Here is a 15,006-nt window from a genome sequence, read left to right on the forward strand (position 1 = left end):
TGTTGCAAAGCTCATTCTGCCAAAAAAGGTTGCCATGACAATGAGATTGCACTCTTTTTTTTTTCCTTAGTAGTTACATGGAGTTTCCGACATCTTCACATTATCCCTTCATAATGTACAATTACTAAAATATTGCTATATAATAAGCGGAACATTTCTCCCGAGGATATAATTGCAGCTGCTATCTAATTATATCATTTGCAGGATTGTTTAGCTAAGAAAACTTCCCCTTTTCCCAGTTTATGAAATGGGTTTGAGAGAAAGTGCGCGGCCTCTCCACCTCCGAGGTAGTCGCCGGCAGCCCGCTCTCCCATAGCAAATTGACAGTGTGATTGTGTTCTTTTCACCGTCGGGGACAGGAATCCATTTTTAGCAAAGCCGGGGAACGTTCTCATACTGTGGTGAGGACAAGCAGTCAGAAGCACGGTGAAAGCGTCATGTGACAGGTAACTATGACAAACCTGACTGTGTGTTTTAGGCCATGTGACAGAGCTGAATCACATCGTTTGAGAAAGCAAGACCATCAGCTCTTACAAAGGCAAATCAATAAGAAAAGAGCGAATTCTAACAGTATACACACACAGCACCCTCGCTAATTAACAATCAAATTTTTGGGCATCTTAACATGCCTAAGGCGGCCGCTAATTGCTGTGAGTTCAAGCCGAGCCCGCAGGTGTTTTTAAACTGTAATAGATATGGTACTAAATGATGAATTGGCTTATGACCTACTTCTTATGTAACAGGAAGAGGCACACAAACACAAACACACACACACACACCTCAGACAGACAAGCACACACACGTTGCAGGTGTCGTTGACGGTGGCGAGCGACGCAGCTTCCTCTTCGACGGCGAGTCTCTTCCTATTCTTCAGCCCACGAGTCCGGCAGAGTATTATTGTGATACCCCCCCACCCCACCCCCCAACACACACACACACACACACACACCCTCACCCCCCCTCCGCCCCCACCCCGACTCACTCCACATATCACAACAGTGACCCCAGCTGGAGAGCGACGATGTTCAATAAAACTCAAAGATCTAAGTCTGTCGGGTTCCCTGACTTTCTGCCCCTCCCTCAGAGATCACACCTCTGGCCCTTTTCATCACAAAAAAAAAACTTCAGCTGAACCGCATCCAAGAGGCTTTTGCTCTGGCACTATACAATAGAATCGCAAGACGAGAGATTGGATAGCACATTTAAATGTCAGAGAAGGTTTGTTGACTCTTTGTGGCTGGTCTTTTTCTGTACTCGGTGCAGTTATTTTGTTCTTTTCTGCCATAAAACTGGTTCTGTGGAGCTCAACATGTAGAGCGCAGAACTCGGTTGTTGTTTTTTTTTAACTCTATTAAAGGAAAAATCCACCCTAAAACACTTAAACACAGTTTAAAAAAAACAGCTATTTTTGCACCTTGCAATTCTGGGTCCATTTTGTTGTTTGGTGGTGTATTTTTCTTAGTCCTGCTGATAACTGGCCAAACATAGATGATTTGACAACAAGTTGAGATGTTTCGATCTTTTAACTTCTAGCTTGTCAACAGTACAAGCCGCTAGTAGCATGTGGTGCAAAGGTCCGGGTGACCAGACGATCGATGGAAGAAAAATGAGCCATGTACAATACTTGAAAATCAATGGGTGGGCTGTCAACAGTTGTAAAAGTAGAAATTCTATTCACAACCACGTACGAAGGAAAGAAGGATCCAGCCAGAGAGGAGAGGTATTACAATTGTGGGAGGGAAAGTACATACTCACAAACTGCACTGCAAAAAATGTCCATCATAACAAGTCTTTTCATCTAGTTTTTAGACTTGAAGTGGGATTTTGCAACAAAAAGTCTTCCAGTGAGTTGAGAGAGTTTCATTTGTTTCCAAGGGAGTTTCACTTGTTTAAAAAATCATGTCATTTCATTTGATTTCATTCTTAAAAGATACAGCAAGATTTACACTGGAAACAAGTGAAATTATTGAATCCTGTTGGCAGACTTTTTCACTTATTTCAAGAAAAAGTTTAAGACTCATAACTAGATTAAATGACTTGTTAAGATAGGCTTTTTGCAGTGTGGTCAGCCAGTGAATAGCCAGGTTTTCACTGCACAGACAAAAGCAGGGCTAGCCAAGGCTTACTCAGTATCCATATCACGACACTAACCACCAACAGCAGCTATTCTGCGATTCCCTTTTCTGCCTTCCAATTTTGCCCTCACCAGGCATGCTATGGAGCATCCACTGAGAAGTTCACTATAGCCTCTGTGCATTGCATCTATTTACTGTATTTATTTATCACACTGAGAAAGAGAGGCGGGGAAGTGAACAAAGAGAGAGAACGGAACCAGTATTCAAAGCCATGCCATCCATAGGGACGTGTTATGCATATTAGCACATAGAGCTAAATATTTAATAGATGAATAGAGAATACTGATTATAAGGAATGATGTGTGTGTCTGTCAACAGAGGTGGGAAAGTTACTTTCAAAATGTACTCTGTCACAGATAATTGATCGCCTGCTCAGAATTGAAATTGGTAAATTAATCCACCAAATTAAAGGTGCAACATATAGCATTTTTAAACATCACTATATCAATGTCAAATTAATTCTGATACCTTGGTATAAACACTGTCAACAAATGAGACCATGGTAGAGACGATTGGTAGCCTTTATCTCACACCAGTGGTGTTAGTACTAATGTTTTCCACAATTAAGACTACATTTCCCAGAAACCCTGCTGCTTTCTGTCGCAATGCTAACAAAAAAGCTTTAGCTTTTGCGATGGAAGAGCAGCGCCCTCTTCCTGTTTTGTGGCGTAAAACAATCTCCCTTTGTGTTGTAAAGCAATACAGCAAATTTCCCGCCAAATCCGACCTGGCGGCACACAATGTAAAATGCAGTGTCGAGTAGAAGCTGCCAATCTTCTCAATGGCAATGGCTTATTGATGTTAAAATGCTACACATAGCACCGTTAATGTAATTAGATTACTTTGCGTTACTTTAAGATTAAAATACACTGTCTACAAAATGTAGTGGTACACCGCTAAACCTGGCAGCAATAATGCTCCACTCATCAGGCTACACAGGTTCATATCAAAACACAGTGCTGCACCGGCCTGAGTTCTGTCCCTGCATTTGTGCCAGTGAGGGAGGAGAAGCAATGGACTTTGAGACTGTCCTTTACAAACCTATTTCAGACAGTTTGTACTGTGTCTGCTTGACAATCCAGACACAGTTCATCTCCCAAAGCAGCGGGGGTTTAGGTTTCATTTCAATTCTCTCTTTTTTTTTTATGTGTGGAGAATTCTGCGGGGCTCAATAGGAACAAGATTCAGTGTGCAGGTATTCTAGGAGAAGAAAAGAAGCCATTGCTTGCGGCAGAGGAAAAAAGGAACCTTTCAGAATTGCTGTAACTCCACCATCATTAAACACTCAATTTTCAGAGCTTGCTGGCTCCACAGTAATCGGACATCCATCATGCTGGATTCAACAGCCTGAACGATGGCTGGGTGTATGTTCGAGATGGTTGTTAAGGGCTCCCACGCGCAATTGCAAGCCAAACTGCCCTCATTCAATTAACCCCTCTTCTAATGTCGAGATGGATCTGTCTCTACATCAGGGGCATCAATTCATTAAATCCCAAGGTGTGGCAAATTGTCTTCATATGATACCAAAACCAAACCCACTTACATCAACTCAATTTCTGGGGACAAGTGGAGTCAGTCACCAAGCTACAAGGGAACAATTTTTAGATAGGACTTCCAAATACATTTCTGATGATTTTTGCTTGATCTTGGCTCTCCTTTATAATGATAAAAACTAGGAAATCTCATTTAAACTCACTTAGTACTGCATCTTGCCATACCCAATTGACACCCACGCTCCCCATCTCCCTCCACATCACACACCTTTCCAGCGTTTAACCCACCGACCAAGACTGTTAAAGGAACATGTGGGCCTCTTTATTCAATAGTCTTGATGTATTACTAACTTTGTAGGAAGGTGGGGCGAGGGCTGCAGCCTATAAAGGGCCTTAGTGTTAGGAACCCACACTTGATTGCACCCAATTCTGTTAAGGAAATGGATTTGACTGAGGTTGCATGGCGTGCCCTAAGTAGGAAGGGAAATGAGGGGTGTCTGTCCATTTGAGTGGAAGTTTCCCAGTGAAAACTTGCCAAGGTGTTTTCATAGCCGTCCAGGTGTGCGTGTGTGTGTGTGTGTGTGAAAGAGAAAGAAAGCCAACCGTCATCCCAAATCTGCAGTCTTCACTCATACTTACGCATGACTGCATAGCTCATCAGCAAAAGTATATCTGCTGAGGATTCCTTCCAAATAAGAGCGTTTGTTGCCGTTGCATCATTGCACTGCAGCTGCTAAAATTCAGTAAACGAAACTTGTTGTTTACACAGCGATCCATGTGGGCCTGGGAGAGAAAATCATTGAGACGAGAGAACGAGTCGAATATCAGCAAAGCCAAAAACAAAAAGGGAACGTTATCTGCGCTCGCTTGATGGTACGCTTTTATTCAGTTCCCTCTGGGGCCACCCATGCTAAAACTGTATGATTTATGGTACTGTAAGGTGCTTTCAATTGCAAATATCATAATTTAAAAAGACAATGTGCCTGTGAGGGTGTGCATTCATAAAGTATCTTCCATTATAAGTGCATGGGTGGCTCAGCCAACTGCATACCGCTTACCCACAGAGCTGCAGGATTCAATCTGACGTAACCTGTGCTGCATGCCATGCTCTCTCTCTCCCAATACCAGCTGTCTAGGTCATTTTCATCAATAATTTATGAATCTACAGGCCATATAATAAAATCTACCACTTTTTACTACTAAAAGGTCACTCTTACTAGTGGCCTACAATCACTCAACTTTGTGTGTGATAAAGAGTTGGAGCACCGGAGTGAACGATCTAACGAACTTTCCATGGTGAGGGGAAGTGAACCAACGGTGAGACAGACGATGACAGGTGCTTGTTTGACCATAACTGTGTCGATGGCTTTATTCTTCATCTCTGACAGGTGCATTTGTATTTCTTGGGTGGTTACTGGTTTTGTGAGGGGATCACGCTGCGTTGTTGGAGTAGACGTGACAGCAGTGCAAGAACTAGGTGTGTCTTTCTTTTTCAAGGTGGTGTATTGGGTGGAGGGGGTGTGCTAGGGTCCTCGGGGAACAGGTAGGTATTTGAGAAGTAGTATATTGGTCTGTTTTACTTTTTGGTTTTCTATTTCTTTCTTGAGTTTGCTACATGCGAACACTGTACTTCTTGCTGTGAAGCGGACATAAGTGACACATCCTACAAGCGCGAGCTAGACACTGTGAGCGAGGTAGTTGGGGCCGGGTCCTGAGGCTGGCCTTAGAGAAGCTGGCACACAATGCAAACTGGTACTCGTCGGCTCTATGGGTAAGAGTCTGTCAGCAGGGAAAGTCCAAATTCTCTGCCACTATTGCATTGGAAATATTGTTGCTTCAGTGGATTGCAGTAGCCCTCCAAATTGACCAAAAGTCCACAATACCAGCAGCAAAGATTCCCTTTAAGAATCATCAAGATGGATTCTAAGTTTAAGGAAATTTAGACATTTGTTTAGCTGTTCTTAGGCTGCATTTTGAACCTAACCTAAAAACATTGATTAAGGTAGAGGAAAGAGGGGGAATCTTTACAAATTGCGAAGTGTCATTAATTACTTGATTTTCAGAGTTTGCTGGCTCTATATTCAGCGGACATTAATTATGTTGGATTCAACAGCCTGAAAGATAATGATTCTGGACCGGGTGACATGTTCAAGACAGCTTTTACAGAAGTGTCTCACTTTTCCGCAGCCGTAAATGTGTGACGTTTTCATCAATTTGACACCGCCAGCAGCAGGAAAACTCAAAAGGTAAATGAATACCAGCTGGGGAGACAGGAAAAACAAAGGAGAATAAATTGTTTGAAGAAAGAGGAAAGTTCTGAAAGCTTCCTGACCTGGATCCAAGTTAATTTGCCAAGTCATACTCTTGAGTTGATTAAAGTGACCTCTCCTAGTGGTACTCACAACTCAATAGCCAGACTTCATAATTATTCTGTCTGGAATTGATCAGACACTCTATTACTGAAATAGAGAAAAAAGAGGGTATGGGTAGAGGGGAGAAAGAGAGAGAGGGAGAGAGAGAGAGAGAGAGAGAGAGAGAGAGAGAGAGAGAGAGAGAGAGAGAGAGAGAGAAAGAAGGAGAGAGAGGTCCAAGCTCCCAGACAGTGTTTTCACTGAAGCCCTGCTCTTTTTGTCCCAGACTAACTGGACATAAGCTAATTGGTCTTCTTAGCTTTAGTTTGGAAAAAGGTCTCAAATTCTGTGGTCTCACTGTGTGTGGAGCCTGACTTTTCAAAGAGATGCTTGTGTGTGTGTGTGTGTGTGTGTGTGTGTGTGTGTGTGTGTGTGTGTGTGTAGGGACATGGCACACTGCTGACATCTTCTGCCAAGGACCTAATAAGGTACTTGCTTTTGGTTTTAAAAGGAAATTTGGTTCACACTTCATTTTTTGTATCTCTCTATCTCTCTAATTCTGAGTTGTTTTGGTCTCCTATTCCCTTGTAATCACTCACTAAGAGACACACCGCCACACTCACATGCTCACTCATGCATACGTGTGCTTTCATACATACAGACATGTCAGCATGCATGTGTGTTTGTGCATCTGTGCATATAATTGTGTGTAAGATAGAGAGACAGAGAGAGAGAGAGAGTTAACACTTCGAGGAAACAGAATGGGACTCAGGGAAAACTATGCTGTAAAAACTGTCAAAGCCAGCACTTGAGACACGGCAACACATTGTAGTTCACAAATACTGGAAGTATTCTGTGCTCGTATCTGTCGAGAGGAACAAAGTATACTCATTTTGGCTGTCTCCGACTGTCAATCTTTATATAAAGAGCCTTGTCAAGCAGCTTGACATGGAAATTAAAACAGATCCTCTGATGGTTTGTTTTGACTTGTTTTTGTTTTTTTTGTCGCTTCTGTTAAGATTGTCTCCACACTAACGAGCGATACCACTGATAGAAAGTTACAATAGGTGTCAATCCAATCCACAGTCATTGTAGCCTGCAGTGTCAGGTGACTTTCCACAAGAGGGCGCTGCTCCACAATTATTCACAACATGGTAAAGTTGAGCTGGTGTTGCTAATTGGTTGTATCAATTCCCCTACATTTCTCCTGGATCTGCTAATCTCAGATCTATTGCAGTCTAGCAAAGAACCTAACACAGTAGAAAATGAGGATTGAGTTCTGTGGGTTTCCCAAAAGCATATCCGTACTGTGATTAACATTGTTCCATTGTAAGTCAAAGGTAAAGGTAGCAAGTGATGAGACGCATAAGGGAAACTTTCTCCTTTGCTATCAACAAAAACTGCCTTCTCATTTATCTCTCACTGCCTCGCTCTGTACTAAAAATACACAGCTGCTGTTTTGTCTTGATCAAGGACTTAGTTTGTCTTGGGCTTATCTTTGTCTCAGATACCGGTATCAAATTTATTCCCAGGTCCAAGATAAAACTGTGTTATCAAATCACATGTGAACAACAAAGATTTGTCTTTGTTGATGATCTGATACCGCTTTTAAATCTTAAGGCTACCGGTCTACATGTAGAATAAAAACAGGTGTGCCATTGTATTATGGTGCCAATGCTGCAATTTTGAAAGATTTGCAAATTCTTTATCAAAGAAAACACTAAACGTGATTCAGTCTCGATCTTGTTTTTGTCTCGAGCTGACTGTACCCTGCCAGCTCATATCTGCCTGAGAGACCAGATAAAATAGTGCCTGCTATATAAAAGGCTGGAATAGAAAAGAACAGAATAGAATAGAACTGAATAGCCTTTTTTCCAAGAGGAACTTGTTTCTACTTGAAGGTTCTCCATTGATAACTTACCAACAGCACTTTGATGTGTATAGAAATCACTCCTTGTTCTTATGTCTGTATCAACCTGCTTTGAAATTAGATTCTTTCATGTCATTGCCAACACACATATTGTCAATGTGGCCAAGAAAGTATTGCATCAGCTTTTTGCATTCCACCTTGTCTGTAACATCCTAGCGGGGGCTTTTTTTTTTTCTTGAGGAGGCCTATGCATTCCACCCTACTTTTGGAATAGATACGGGTTACTTTGTACATAAAATAAGTTTGAGATAGCTTATTATGAGTATGATTCAGTGATGTAGTTGTAAATTAAGTGGGTAAAGTATGACTTCCAGTTGGTGTTCAGCATGAGGCAAACAACCACCAATATATTAAAAAATCAATTATATTGTCAGAAAAGCATTTTTTCCTTCTGAGACCTTCCCCTCATATGCTAACTTACATCAGTTTCATGCTACTTAGCATAATGTGTTTATACACATATACATATACAGTATATAAAATATACACATATATAATTTATAGCAGAAAGATTTATGTCATACTAAAAAGGTGGTAAGCTGTATTCTGCTGATCAAAACGGTGGGTAAAATGAGTTTAGGTGGGTTTACCCTGAACTGGTTTCTCCTATCCATATGAGCCAACATTATTTTGCAGATATTTTACATTAAGGGAAAACTGTGTACTATCACCAAGTTCTGCAATTACAATTTCAGTGATGATATTACAGTTACCAATCAAAAAAAAAAAAGTAATTACTTTAGCACTGCCTTTTGAAGTCAAAAACTATCCCAGCCCCATTAACTAGTGTAACGAATTACTGTTTCAGGGGAGTGATATGTAAAGTACCGGCGCTACTTTTGAAAAAGGGGTGACCAGTAATAAGTAATTCATGACTTTTTCAGCCCAGTACTGAAAGTCCCCCACTAGCCACCAGCAGTATAATTGATCAGACTGGGTGTGAATGGCTGCTCTCTAACAGCCAATGGTTGAGCACCGGATGCGAGATATCCGCTGCAACAACAAGCGCTCTGTTCCCCTTCAGCTTGACGCCATTTACAGCCCAAATCCCGACCTCCTCTCCGGAAAGAGGAAAAAAACAACCCGAGAAAACCTATTTGCAACCCCTATAGAGCCTTCGGACAAACTATATCGAATTAAAAAAAAACTTCTGCGCCGGAGTTTTTTGTCATTCGCTTTCCTTTTTTTTCTTCCTCTCCAGGTTGCAAGAAAAGTGGAGTCAAGCTAAAGTTATACCCCGGCGGTGATTGATTGGGGTTTTTCGCCTGTTTTTTTAATGCCTCGTGTTCTTTCGCAAAACATGGGATCTACTTCTTGGTGTTTCTTTTAATGAAATTGCCCCCTGGTTGGAAACTTTCTCAATGGATTTTACCGATGGGTTTCCTGATTGATTTTTGAATAGGGAATAAACTTTCTCAATTTGGATTTATTTTACCTAAAGGGGGGCTAAAGTGTTGAGAGCACGGTAAGTGTAGCCTTTTGTAAAATAGAAACTTGGTAATGAGCTCCGCATTTTGCAGCTTTACTGCAGTAAACAGTCGGTTCATGAACAGAATATCAATTAAGTTACTTCTTGCATGCAACTCTATTGAGTCTTACACCGACACACAAAAAAAATCTCTAATCTTCTTTATCATTTTGCGCGCATTTCTACATTTATTTCTCTCATTTTCTCCATTTAGGTGTGCTGGCCTGTTGCATTCATATTAATGTTCCATGGGTTGAACAGAAAAGGCTGTCTTGATTTGGACAGACTTTGAATTTTTTTTAGCCTCGGGCTTTTCTGATGAAATATTCTTATTTCTGGATTGAAGGCAGGTGCTTTTCATTCCGTTATTTCAAATTTATGTGATAAACCTCAATGTAGCCCTATTGCCCATCCATTTTAATTGGCCGTCTTACTAATGGTATCTACATTATTAGGAAGGCATTGTGTCCAACTTGGCACATCGGTTTAGTCTAACCTTGGTCAGATGTGTGCACACACCCTTCTCTCTCTCTTTTCCTCCCGCAGGCTGCCTTTTCACACACACACACACACGGCACACACATCTCCTTTGCACATCCATTGAACTTCCTCAAACACATGCATGCTACATACATAACCCTGCTACACACAAGGAAGTAAACCTAAAACTCATCAGTTTTGTATCAGAAACAATATGATTAAAAGGCTTTTCTATAGTAAAGAGTGAACCTAACATATTGAGTTGGGTTTGGCCAATCACCTTGTCATTTGTCTGCTTTTACCGGTCATAGCTTTTGCCCTTTTAAAATCTTTAACTTGTCATTTTCAAAGTGCTGATGCCACGTTTTTGGTCAGCTCCATACTGAAGGGTAAGTCTCTTCAAGTTGAGACTTCCCTCAACCCCAACACCCGACCCCCCCGCTGTGGCCAACATGGCTTGCATACAGTTGGCCCTGTAAAAAGTGGATGAAGGCCAAACGTCCCTCTAGTGGGTTAAAACTTGAGTGGGCCAGCAACTCCTTCATTTGGGGGGGGGGAGGGAATCTCGTAAAACCTAAATCCTCATGCATGCTCAAAGATAATGTCGCTTCATTTCCACCCATTCCCCCGCCCTCGCTGACCTTGAAGGCACCACCCACACCTAACATGGGCTCTTTCATGGTCTCGACTTTTATCTCGTCTCTCATCTTCTTTTCAAGAGCATCACAATATAAAATGTGTTCTGATGGGGAAGGCTGCTGGGGGCCATTTGTCATGCAACAAACAAAGGCACCCCTTCCTGTATTGTCATTGAAAGGGTTACACCTCGCACCCCCAAAGACAGCATTTGAAAGCTAATTAGCGCTGGGAAGGAGAATTAGGGTGACTGCTGTCAGTTACCCAACATTAACTTAAGTGTGATATGCAGGTCAAAACAAAACGTTGCACATTTTAATGCATTAGGTGAATGCAGAACGAGAGTGCAATCTGCCAGTGCTTAGGCTTATTCTTTTCATATCATGAATCAGTTGGATCATATTATGTAGATTTGAGTTTGCAACTGCCTATAGACCAGGGGTCAGAACTTTTTCAAGCTGGCAATCCTCTAAAATGTACACATATGGCTGAGAAACCTTACATCAGAGTTTTGTCCTGTGCTTAACTAGTAAATGAAATCTTACTTAACTTTTAAGTTATTCTTTATTCCAAGGAAACTTTTAGAATCACTCTAGCCTACACATGCTTTTATTTGTTGCACCTGTGATCTGTCTATTTGACCCATATTAGTTTTCAGCGAGGTAGCCTATTCACCTCCCAAGCAACGCCATAGATAAAGCATGAACTTTGATCATCAGGGCCCATATTCATACACGGTTTCTGAGCACCGGAGTATTGATATAAGGTTTCTCGTCTGTTCATATGAACATTCAAACTAAACAAAATCGTAAACTGTGGCCATATTCTGCCCTTTTGACACTTGAGACACTTTGTAAAGATTCTATAAATATGAGCATGTGAGCAATGCTTTAGGGCGTGAGCCTGAGCAAATCCATTTTTGTTAGTTGTTGAGTTTCCTTCCTTTTGGAGTGCTTCATATCCGTACTGCAGTTATCAGGAATGGAAGTTTGCATTTACAACTGGCATGGCAGCATCTATATTCAGTCATGTTATCAGTTATAATTTACATACAGCTGTGGTACACACACATTTTGGTCAATTTTGGCAACAACTATTACCAAACTCATTTTTCATGTTTGTTCAGTGTGTCACTGACATGGATTTGGATGACGTGGATTCATATTCAAATCCCACTTTATTGTAGTATCCAAAAACGGTTGTTGTTGTCCATATATCTGTATGTAATAATAAAAATGTCCACCTCTCTCTCGGGAACTGAGATGGATTGGTTATGCCTAATTTACATAGTGGTGCTTTGCATGGTGTCGTTTGCATGGCTTGTCACACCTAGACTCATACAAATGTGTCTGTTTCTTTTGCAGGACTTCAGATGTGTCCCATGCCAGCCAGAGTGGCCCTTCAGTCCCAAGATGGAGTCCAGAAGTCAGAACGACAGCGATGGGGGAGGAGGACGCCATGGGTGGTCGTCGTCATTGACTGGCTTGCTGGGCACGCCGCATGACGACGGGAGACCGCAGCCTCGGCCTCCCCAAGCCCAGGATGGTCCGCCGGAACCTGGATTGACCATCGGGCAACCTCCCCCTGCTCCAGCAGTGCTATCCCTGGATCAGATTAGGATAACCAGGAATAGTAATGAGTATACAGATGGGCCCACAGTTGCCCAAAGGTCTCCTGCCGCTCAGCGTAGTCAACAGAAGAGTGACCTGGTTATGTCACCGGCTCCGAGGACCAACGAGCAGCAGGAGACTCGGGAAGAGAGGCCCAATAATCTCCGGAACCTGCTTCCATTGACCCTGCATGGCAACGCACACACTTCCATCTCCTCAAGGGAAGGCGTGCTGCGGTCCTCCAGTGCAGAGGACTCCCAGAGTAGCATCAGGACCAGTGTGGGCAGCACCTCTTCGGGCCAGAGGCTCCTCGGCAGCCCGGCAGTCAGTGAACAGATAATCAGAACCCAGCCGAAACGTGCAGAAGTAAATCCGGACGAGTTAAAACCTCTGAATGACGTTTCCGGGACGGTCGTGGCCGTGCCGGGCAGCGGAGGGGACGGACTTGCAGGTAAACACTCCTACCGGTGCGAGGACTGCGGTCGGTGCCGCTGCTCGGAGTGCAGTCGCCCGCGGGTGCTCCCCTCCTGCTGGATGTGCGGCCGCCGGTGCATGTGCTCGGCGCAGAGCGCGGTGGAGTACGGGACGTGCGTGTGCTGCGTCAAGGGGCTTTTCTACCACTGTTCCAGCGACGACGAGGACACGTGCACGGACAAGCCCTTCTCGTGCACGCAGTCGCACTGCTGCGTCCGCTGGACCACCGTGTCGCTCCTCTCCTTCCTCCTCCCCTGTATCCTCTGCTACCTCCCGGCTAAAGGGTGCCTCGCCGTGTGCCAGTGCTGCTATGACCGAGTCAGACGACCCGGCTGTCGGTGCAAGAACACAAACCCGGTCCACTGTGAGGCTGTTGACAAGCCAACGTAGACAAGAAGGGAAAGGGGGTTGGGTATGTTTCGGGTTTGCGTTGAAATGTAGAAGGATGGAAAGATAATGACTCCATGTTGACTGAATTGATCCACGTTTCGGCCCCGTAGTTCCGTAGTTGAGAAGTTTGATTAGAGGACTGGCGACGCTGTTTTGCTTGTGATTTTTCATTTTTGTTTTTTCCATCTATGGTTCTTATGTACCAGATCTGGGCAAAGATATATTCAATAGTTGCCTCACATTATCACCTTTTTTAAAGTGGGCTGACAGAATTTGTAACTACTTAAGGCCCTTGAGGTGCGTTCCATTGCCCCAGCATTAGAAGCGTCACTTGAAAGGTAAACCAAATTAAGCGCTCCACATGTTTATTCAAGTGTATGAAAACATATTCAACTACTGTTTTGTCCAGGTCATGTCCTCAGAAAAGGATTTCTTCACTCAAGTGCCCAGATATTGTGTTATTGCTATGAGAGTCCAAATTGATAGCCTTTTTAACATTTAATACAACTTATATGCTAAGAACAGACTCTTGTTACTAACTGTATGTAAAATAGTAATTTCAAAAAGTATGTAAATTAGAAAATTTCTTTCTGAGAGATGTTTTATTTTTGTATATATAATAATACTTCAACTGTGAAAAGGTTTTCTGCCATACCAGAGGCACCTTGTTAAATCCACATATATATGAATCAGTATATTTCATTCATACAATGTTGTACATTCACTGGAATGTATATCAATCATTTTATGTAATTTACAAAGGAAAAATCTTATCCCTTCTACTTGTAAATTGTACAGTGACCTTATAAGAAAACTTTATTTTCTAATTTCAACATTGTTTAGTGTAAAGTTAAAAAAAATATATATTTATTTGAAGGTTTATTATTTTATAATGAAATATTTATTTTGAGAAAGCATTGTTAATATGTCACCCTTTTGGGCTATTCTGTAGTTTCTCGCTGCAAGGTTGAGGTGACCTGTAGGAGTGTCAAAGCTGGATGAATAGTTCACTATGAATTAGAAGACAAATATATTAACGTTTGAAATTAAACCACCTTGAAGTCTGACGGTTTATTTTTTCCTGTTTATTTCTGCATTGCACTGTCCACCCTTGTGTACTTCTCATTTTTGGGGATATAGTCATTTTACAAACCTCAACTCAGAAGTGACTGCACCAGTATTCACCCAGTATACAGGCTGCTAAATCAGAATGTGCATGGTTAAATAGAGGCTAAATTAACATGTTCTCTCTTAGAAACTTCCAGGAAAAAATGTAATGCTCAGAAATGCTTTTTTGTGTCATATCCTTTCAGCAAACCGCACTCACATTTTTGGTAGATAGCGGTGGGCAGGGGGCCAGATTTAGAAGAGCGAGAGATAGCGTGTTGGTAAGCTTCTCAGGTTCCCCAATGCCCCCACCAAGGCCAAAGCTAGATCTGGAACCAGATTTGACCCATCTACACACCGTCTACAGTTCTACTAGAAGCCATATGTGTAAAGTGACATTTCTCACTCATGTAAGTGGGGGTGTGAGTTTCCTGTTTTATTTTTTTTCTCCTCTCTGTGGTGGTTAGGGGGGAGGGGGCTTAGCTGGAGTTGAGGCCTGCTTTCAGTCTGTGTGCAAGTCCTTCGTTATCAATGACGATGCTTGTCTTTAAAGATCTTAGACGTTATCTGATCAAATTTCCACATGAAATATGTTCCTCATTCCCAATAATGACTAATCTCCTCCTCCTTGTATGGGAAACACTGGTTCAAACCTTGAGTGGATAATTAATTCTTGCTAATTCCTTTAACTAATTAGAGTAGAATTGGCGATATGGGCATATTTTCAAATTAACAACTGTGATTACACTATGAATACTTAAAGTTCCTATGTAAAATAATTTTACTATATAAAAATACAGGTCTGAGTCTTACAGGTATTCTGGTTTTCCACTTTTGTTGAGACTTGGTCATGCTCACAGATATAGATGGGGCTGTTTCAGATGCTTGGAATAACACTTAAATTCTGTTTAAAGGGCAGACTTGAAGCTTTT

The 15,006-nt window shown here is 42.1% G+C and overlaps 1 protein-coding gene across 1 annotated transcript; it reads left to right on the forward strand.

Annotated features, from left to right (window-relative positions):
• Positions 1-8,946: 8,946 nt before the first annotated feature.
• Positions 8,947-14,028, forward strand: spry2 (sprouty RTK signaling antagonist 2). Its single transcript, XM_078291105.1, has 2 exons — positions 8,947-9,374; positions 11,858-14,028. Exon 2 carries the CDS (start codon positions 11,906-11,908, stop codon positions 12,965-12,967), a length of 1,062 nt encoding a protein of 353 aa, XP_078147231.1. The 5' UTR covers positions 8,947-9,374; positions 11,858-11,905; the 3' UTR covers positions 12,968-14,028.
• Positions 14,029-15,006: the final 978 nt, after the last annotated feature.

This window comes from Centroberyx gerrardi, chromosome 21 (assembly GCF_048128805.1).
Source record: "Centroberyx gerrardi isolate f3 chromosome 21, fCenGer3.hap1.cur.20231027, whole genome shotgun sequence".
Lineage (NCBI taxonomy): Eukaryota > Metazoa > Chordata > Actinopteri > Beryciformes > Berycidae > Centroberyx > Centroberyx gerrardi.

Bases quoted from the DNA above. Each gene is read 5' to 3' on its own strand.
- spry2 (XM_078291105.1), top strand. From the start codon at position 11,906: ATGGAGTCCAGAAGTCAGAACGACAGCGATGGGGGAGGAGGACGCCAT.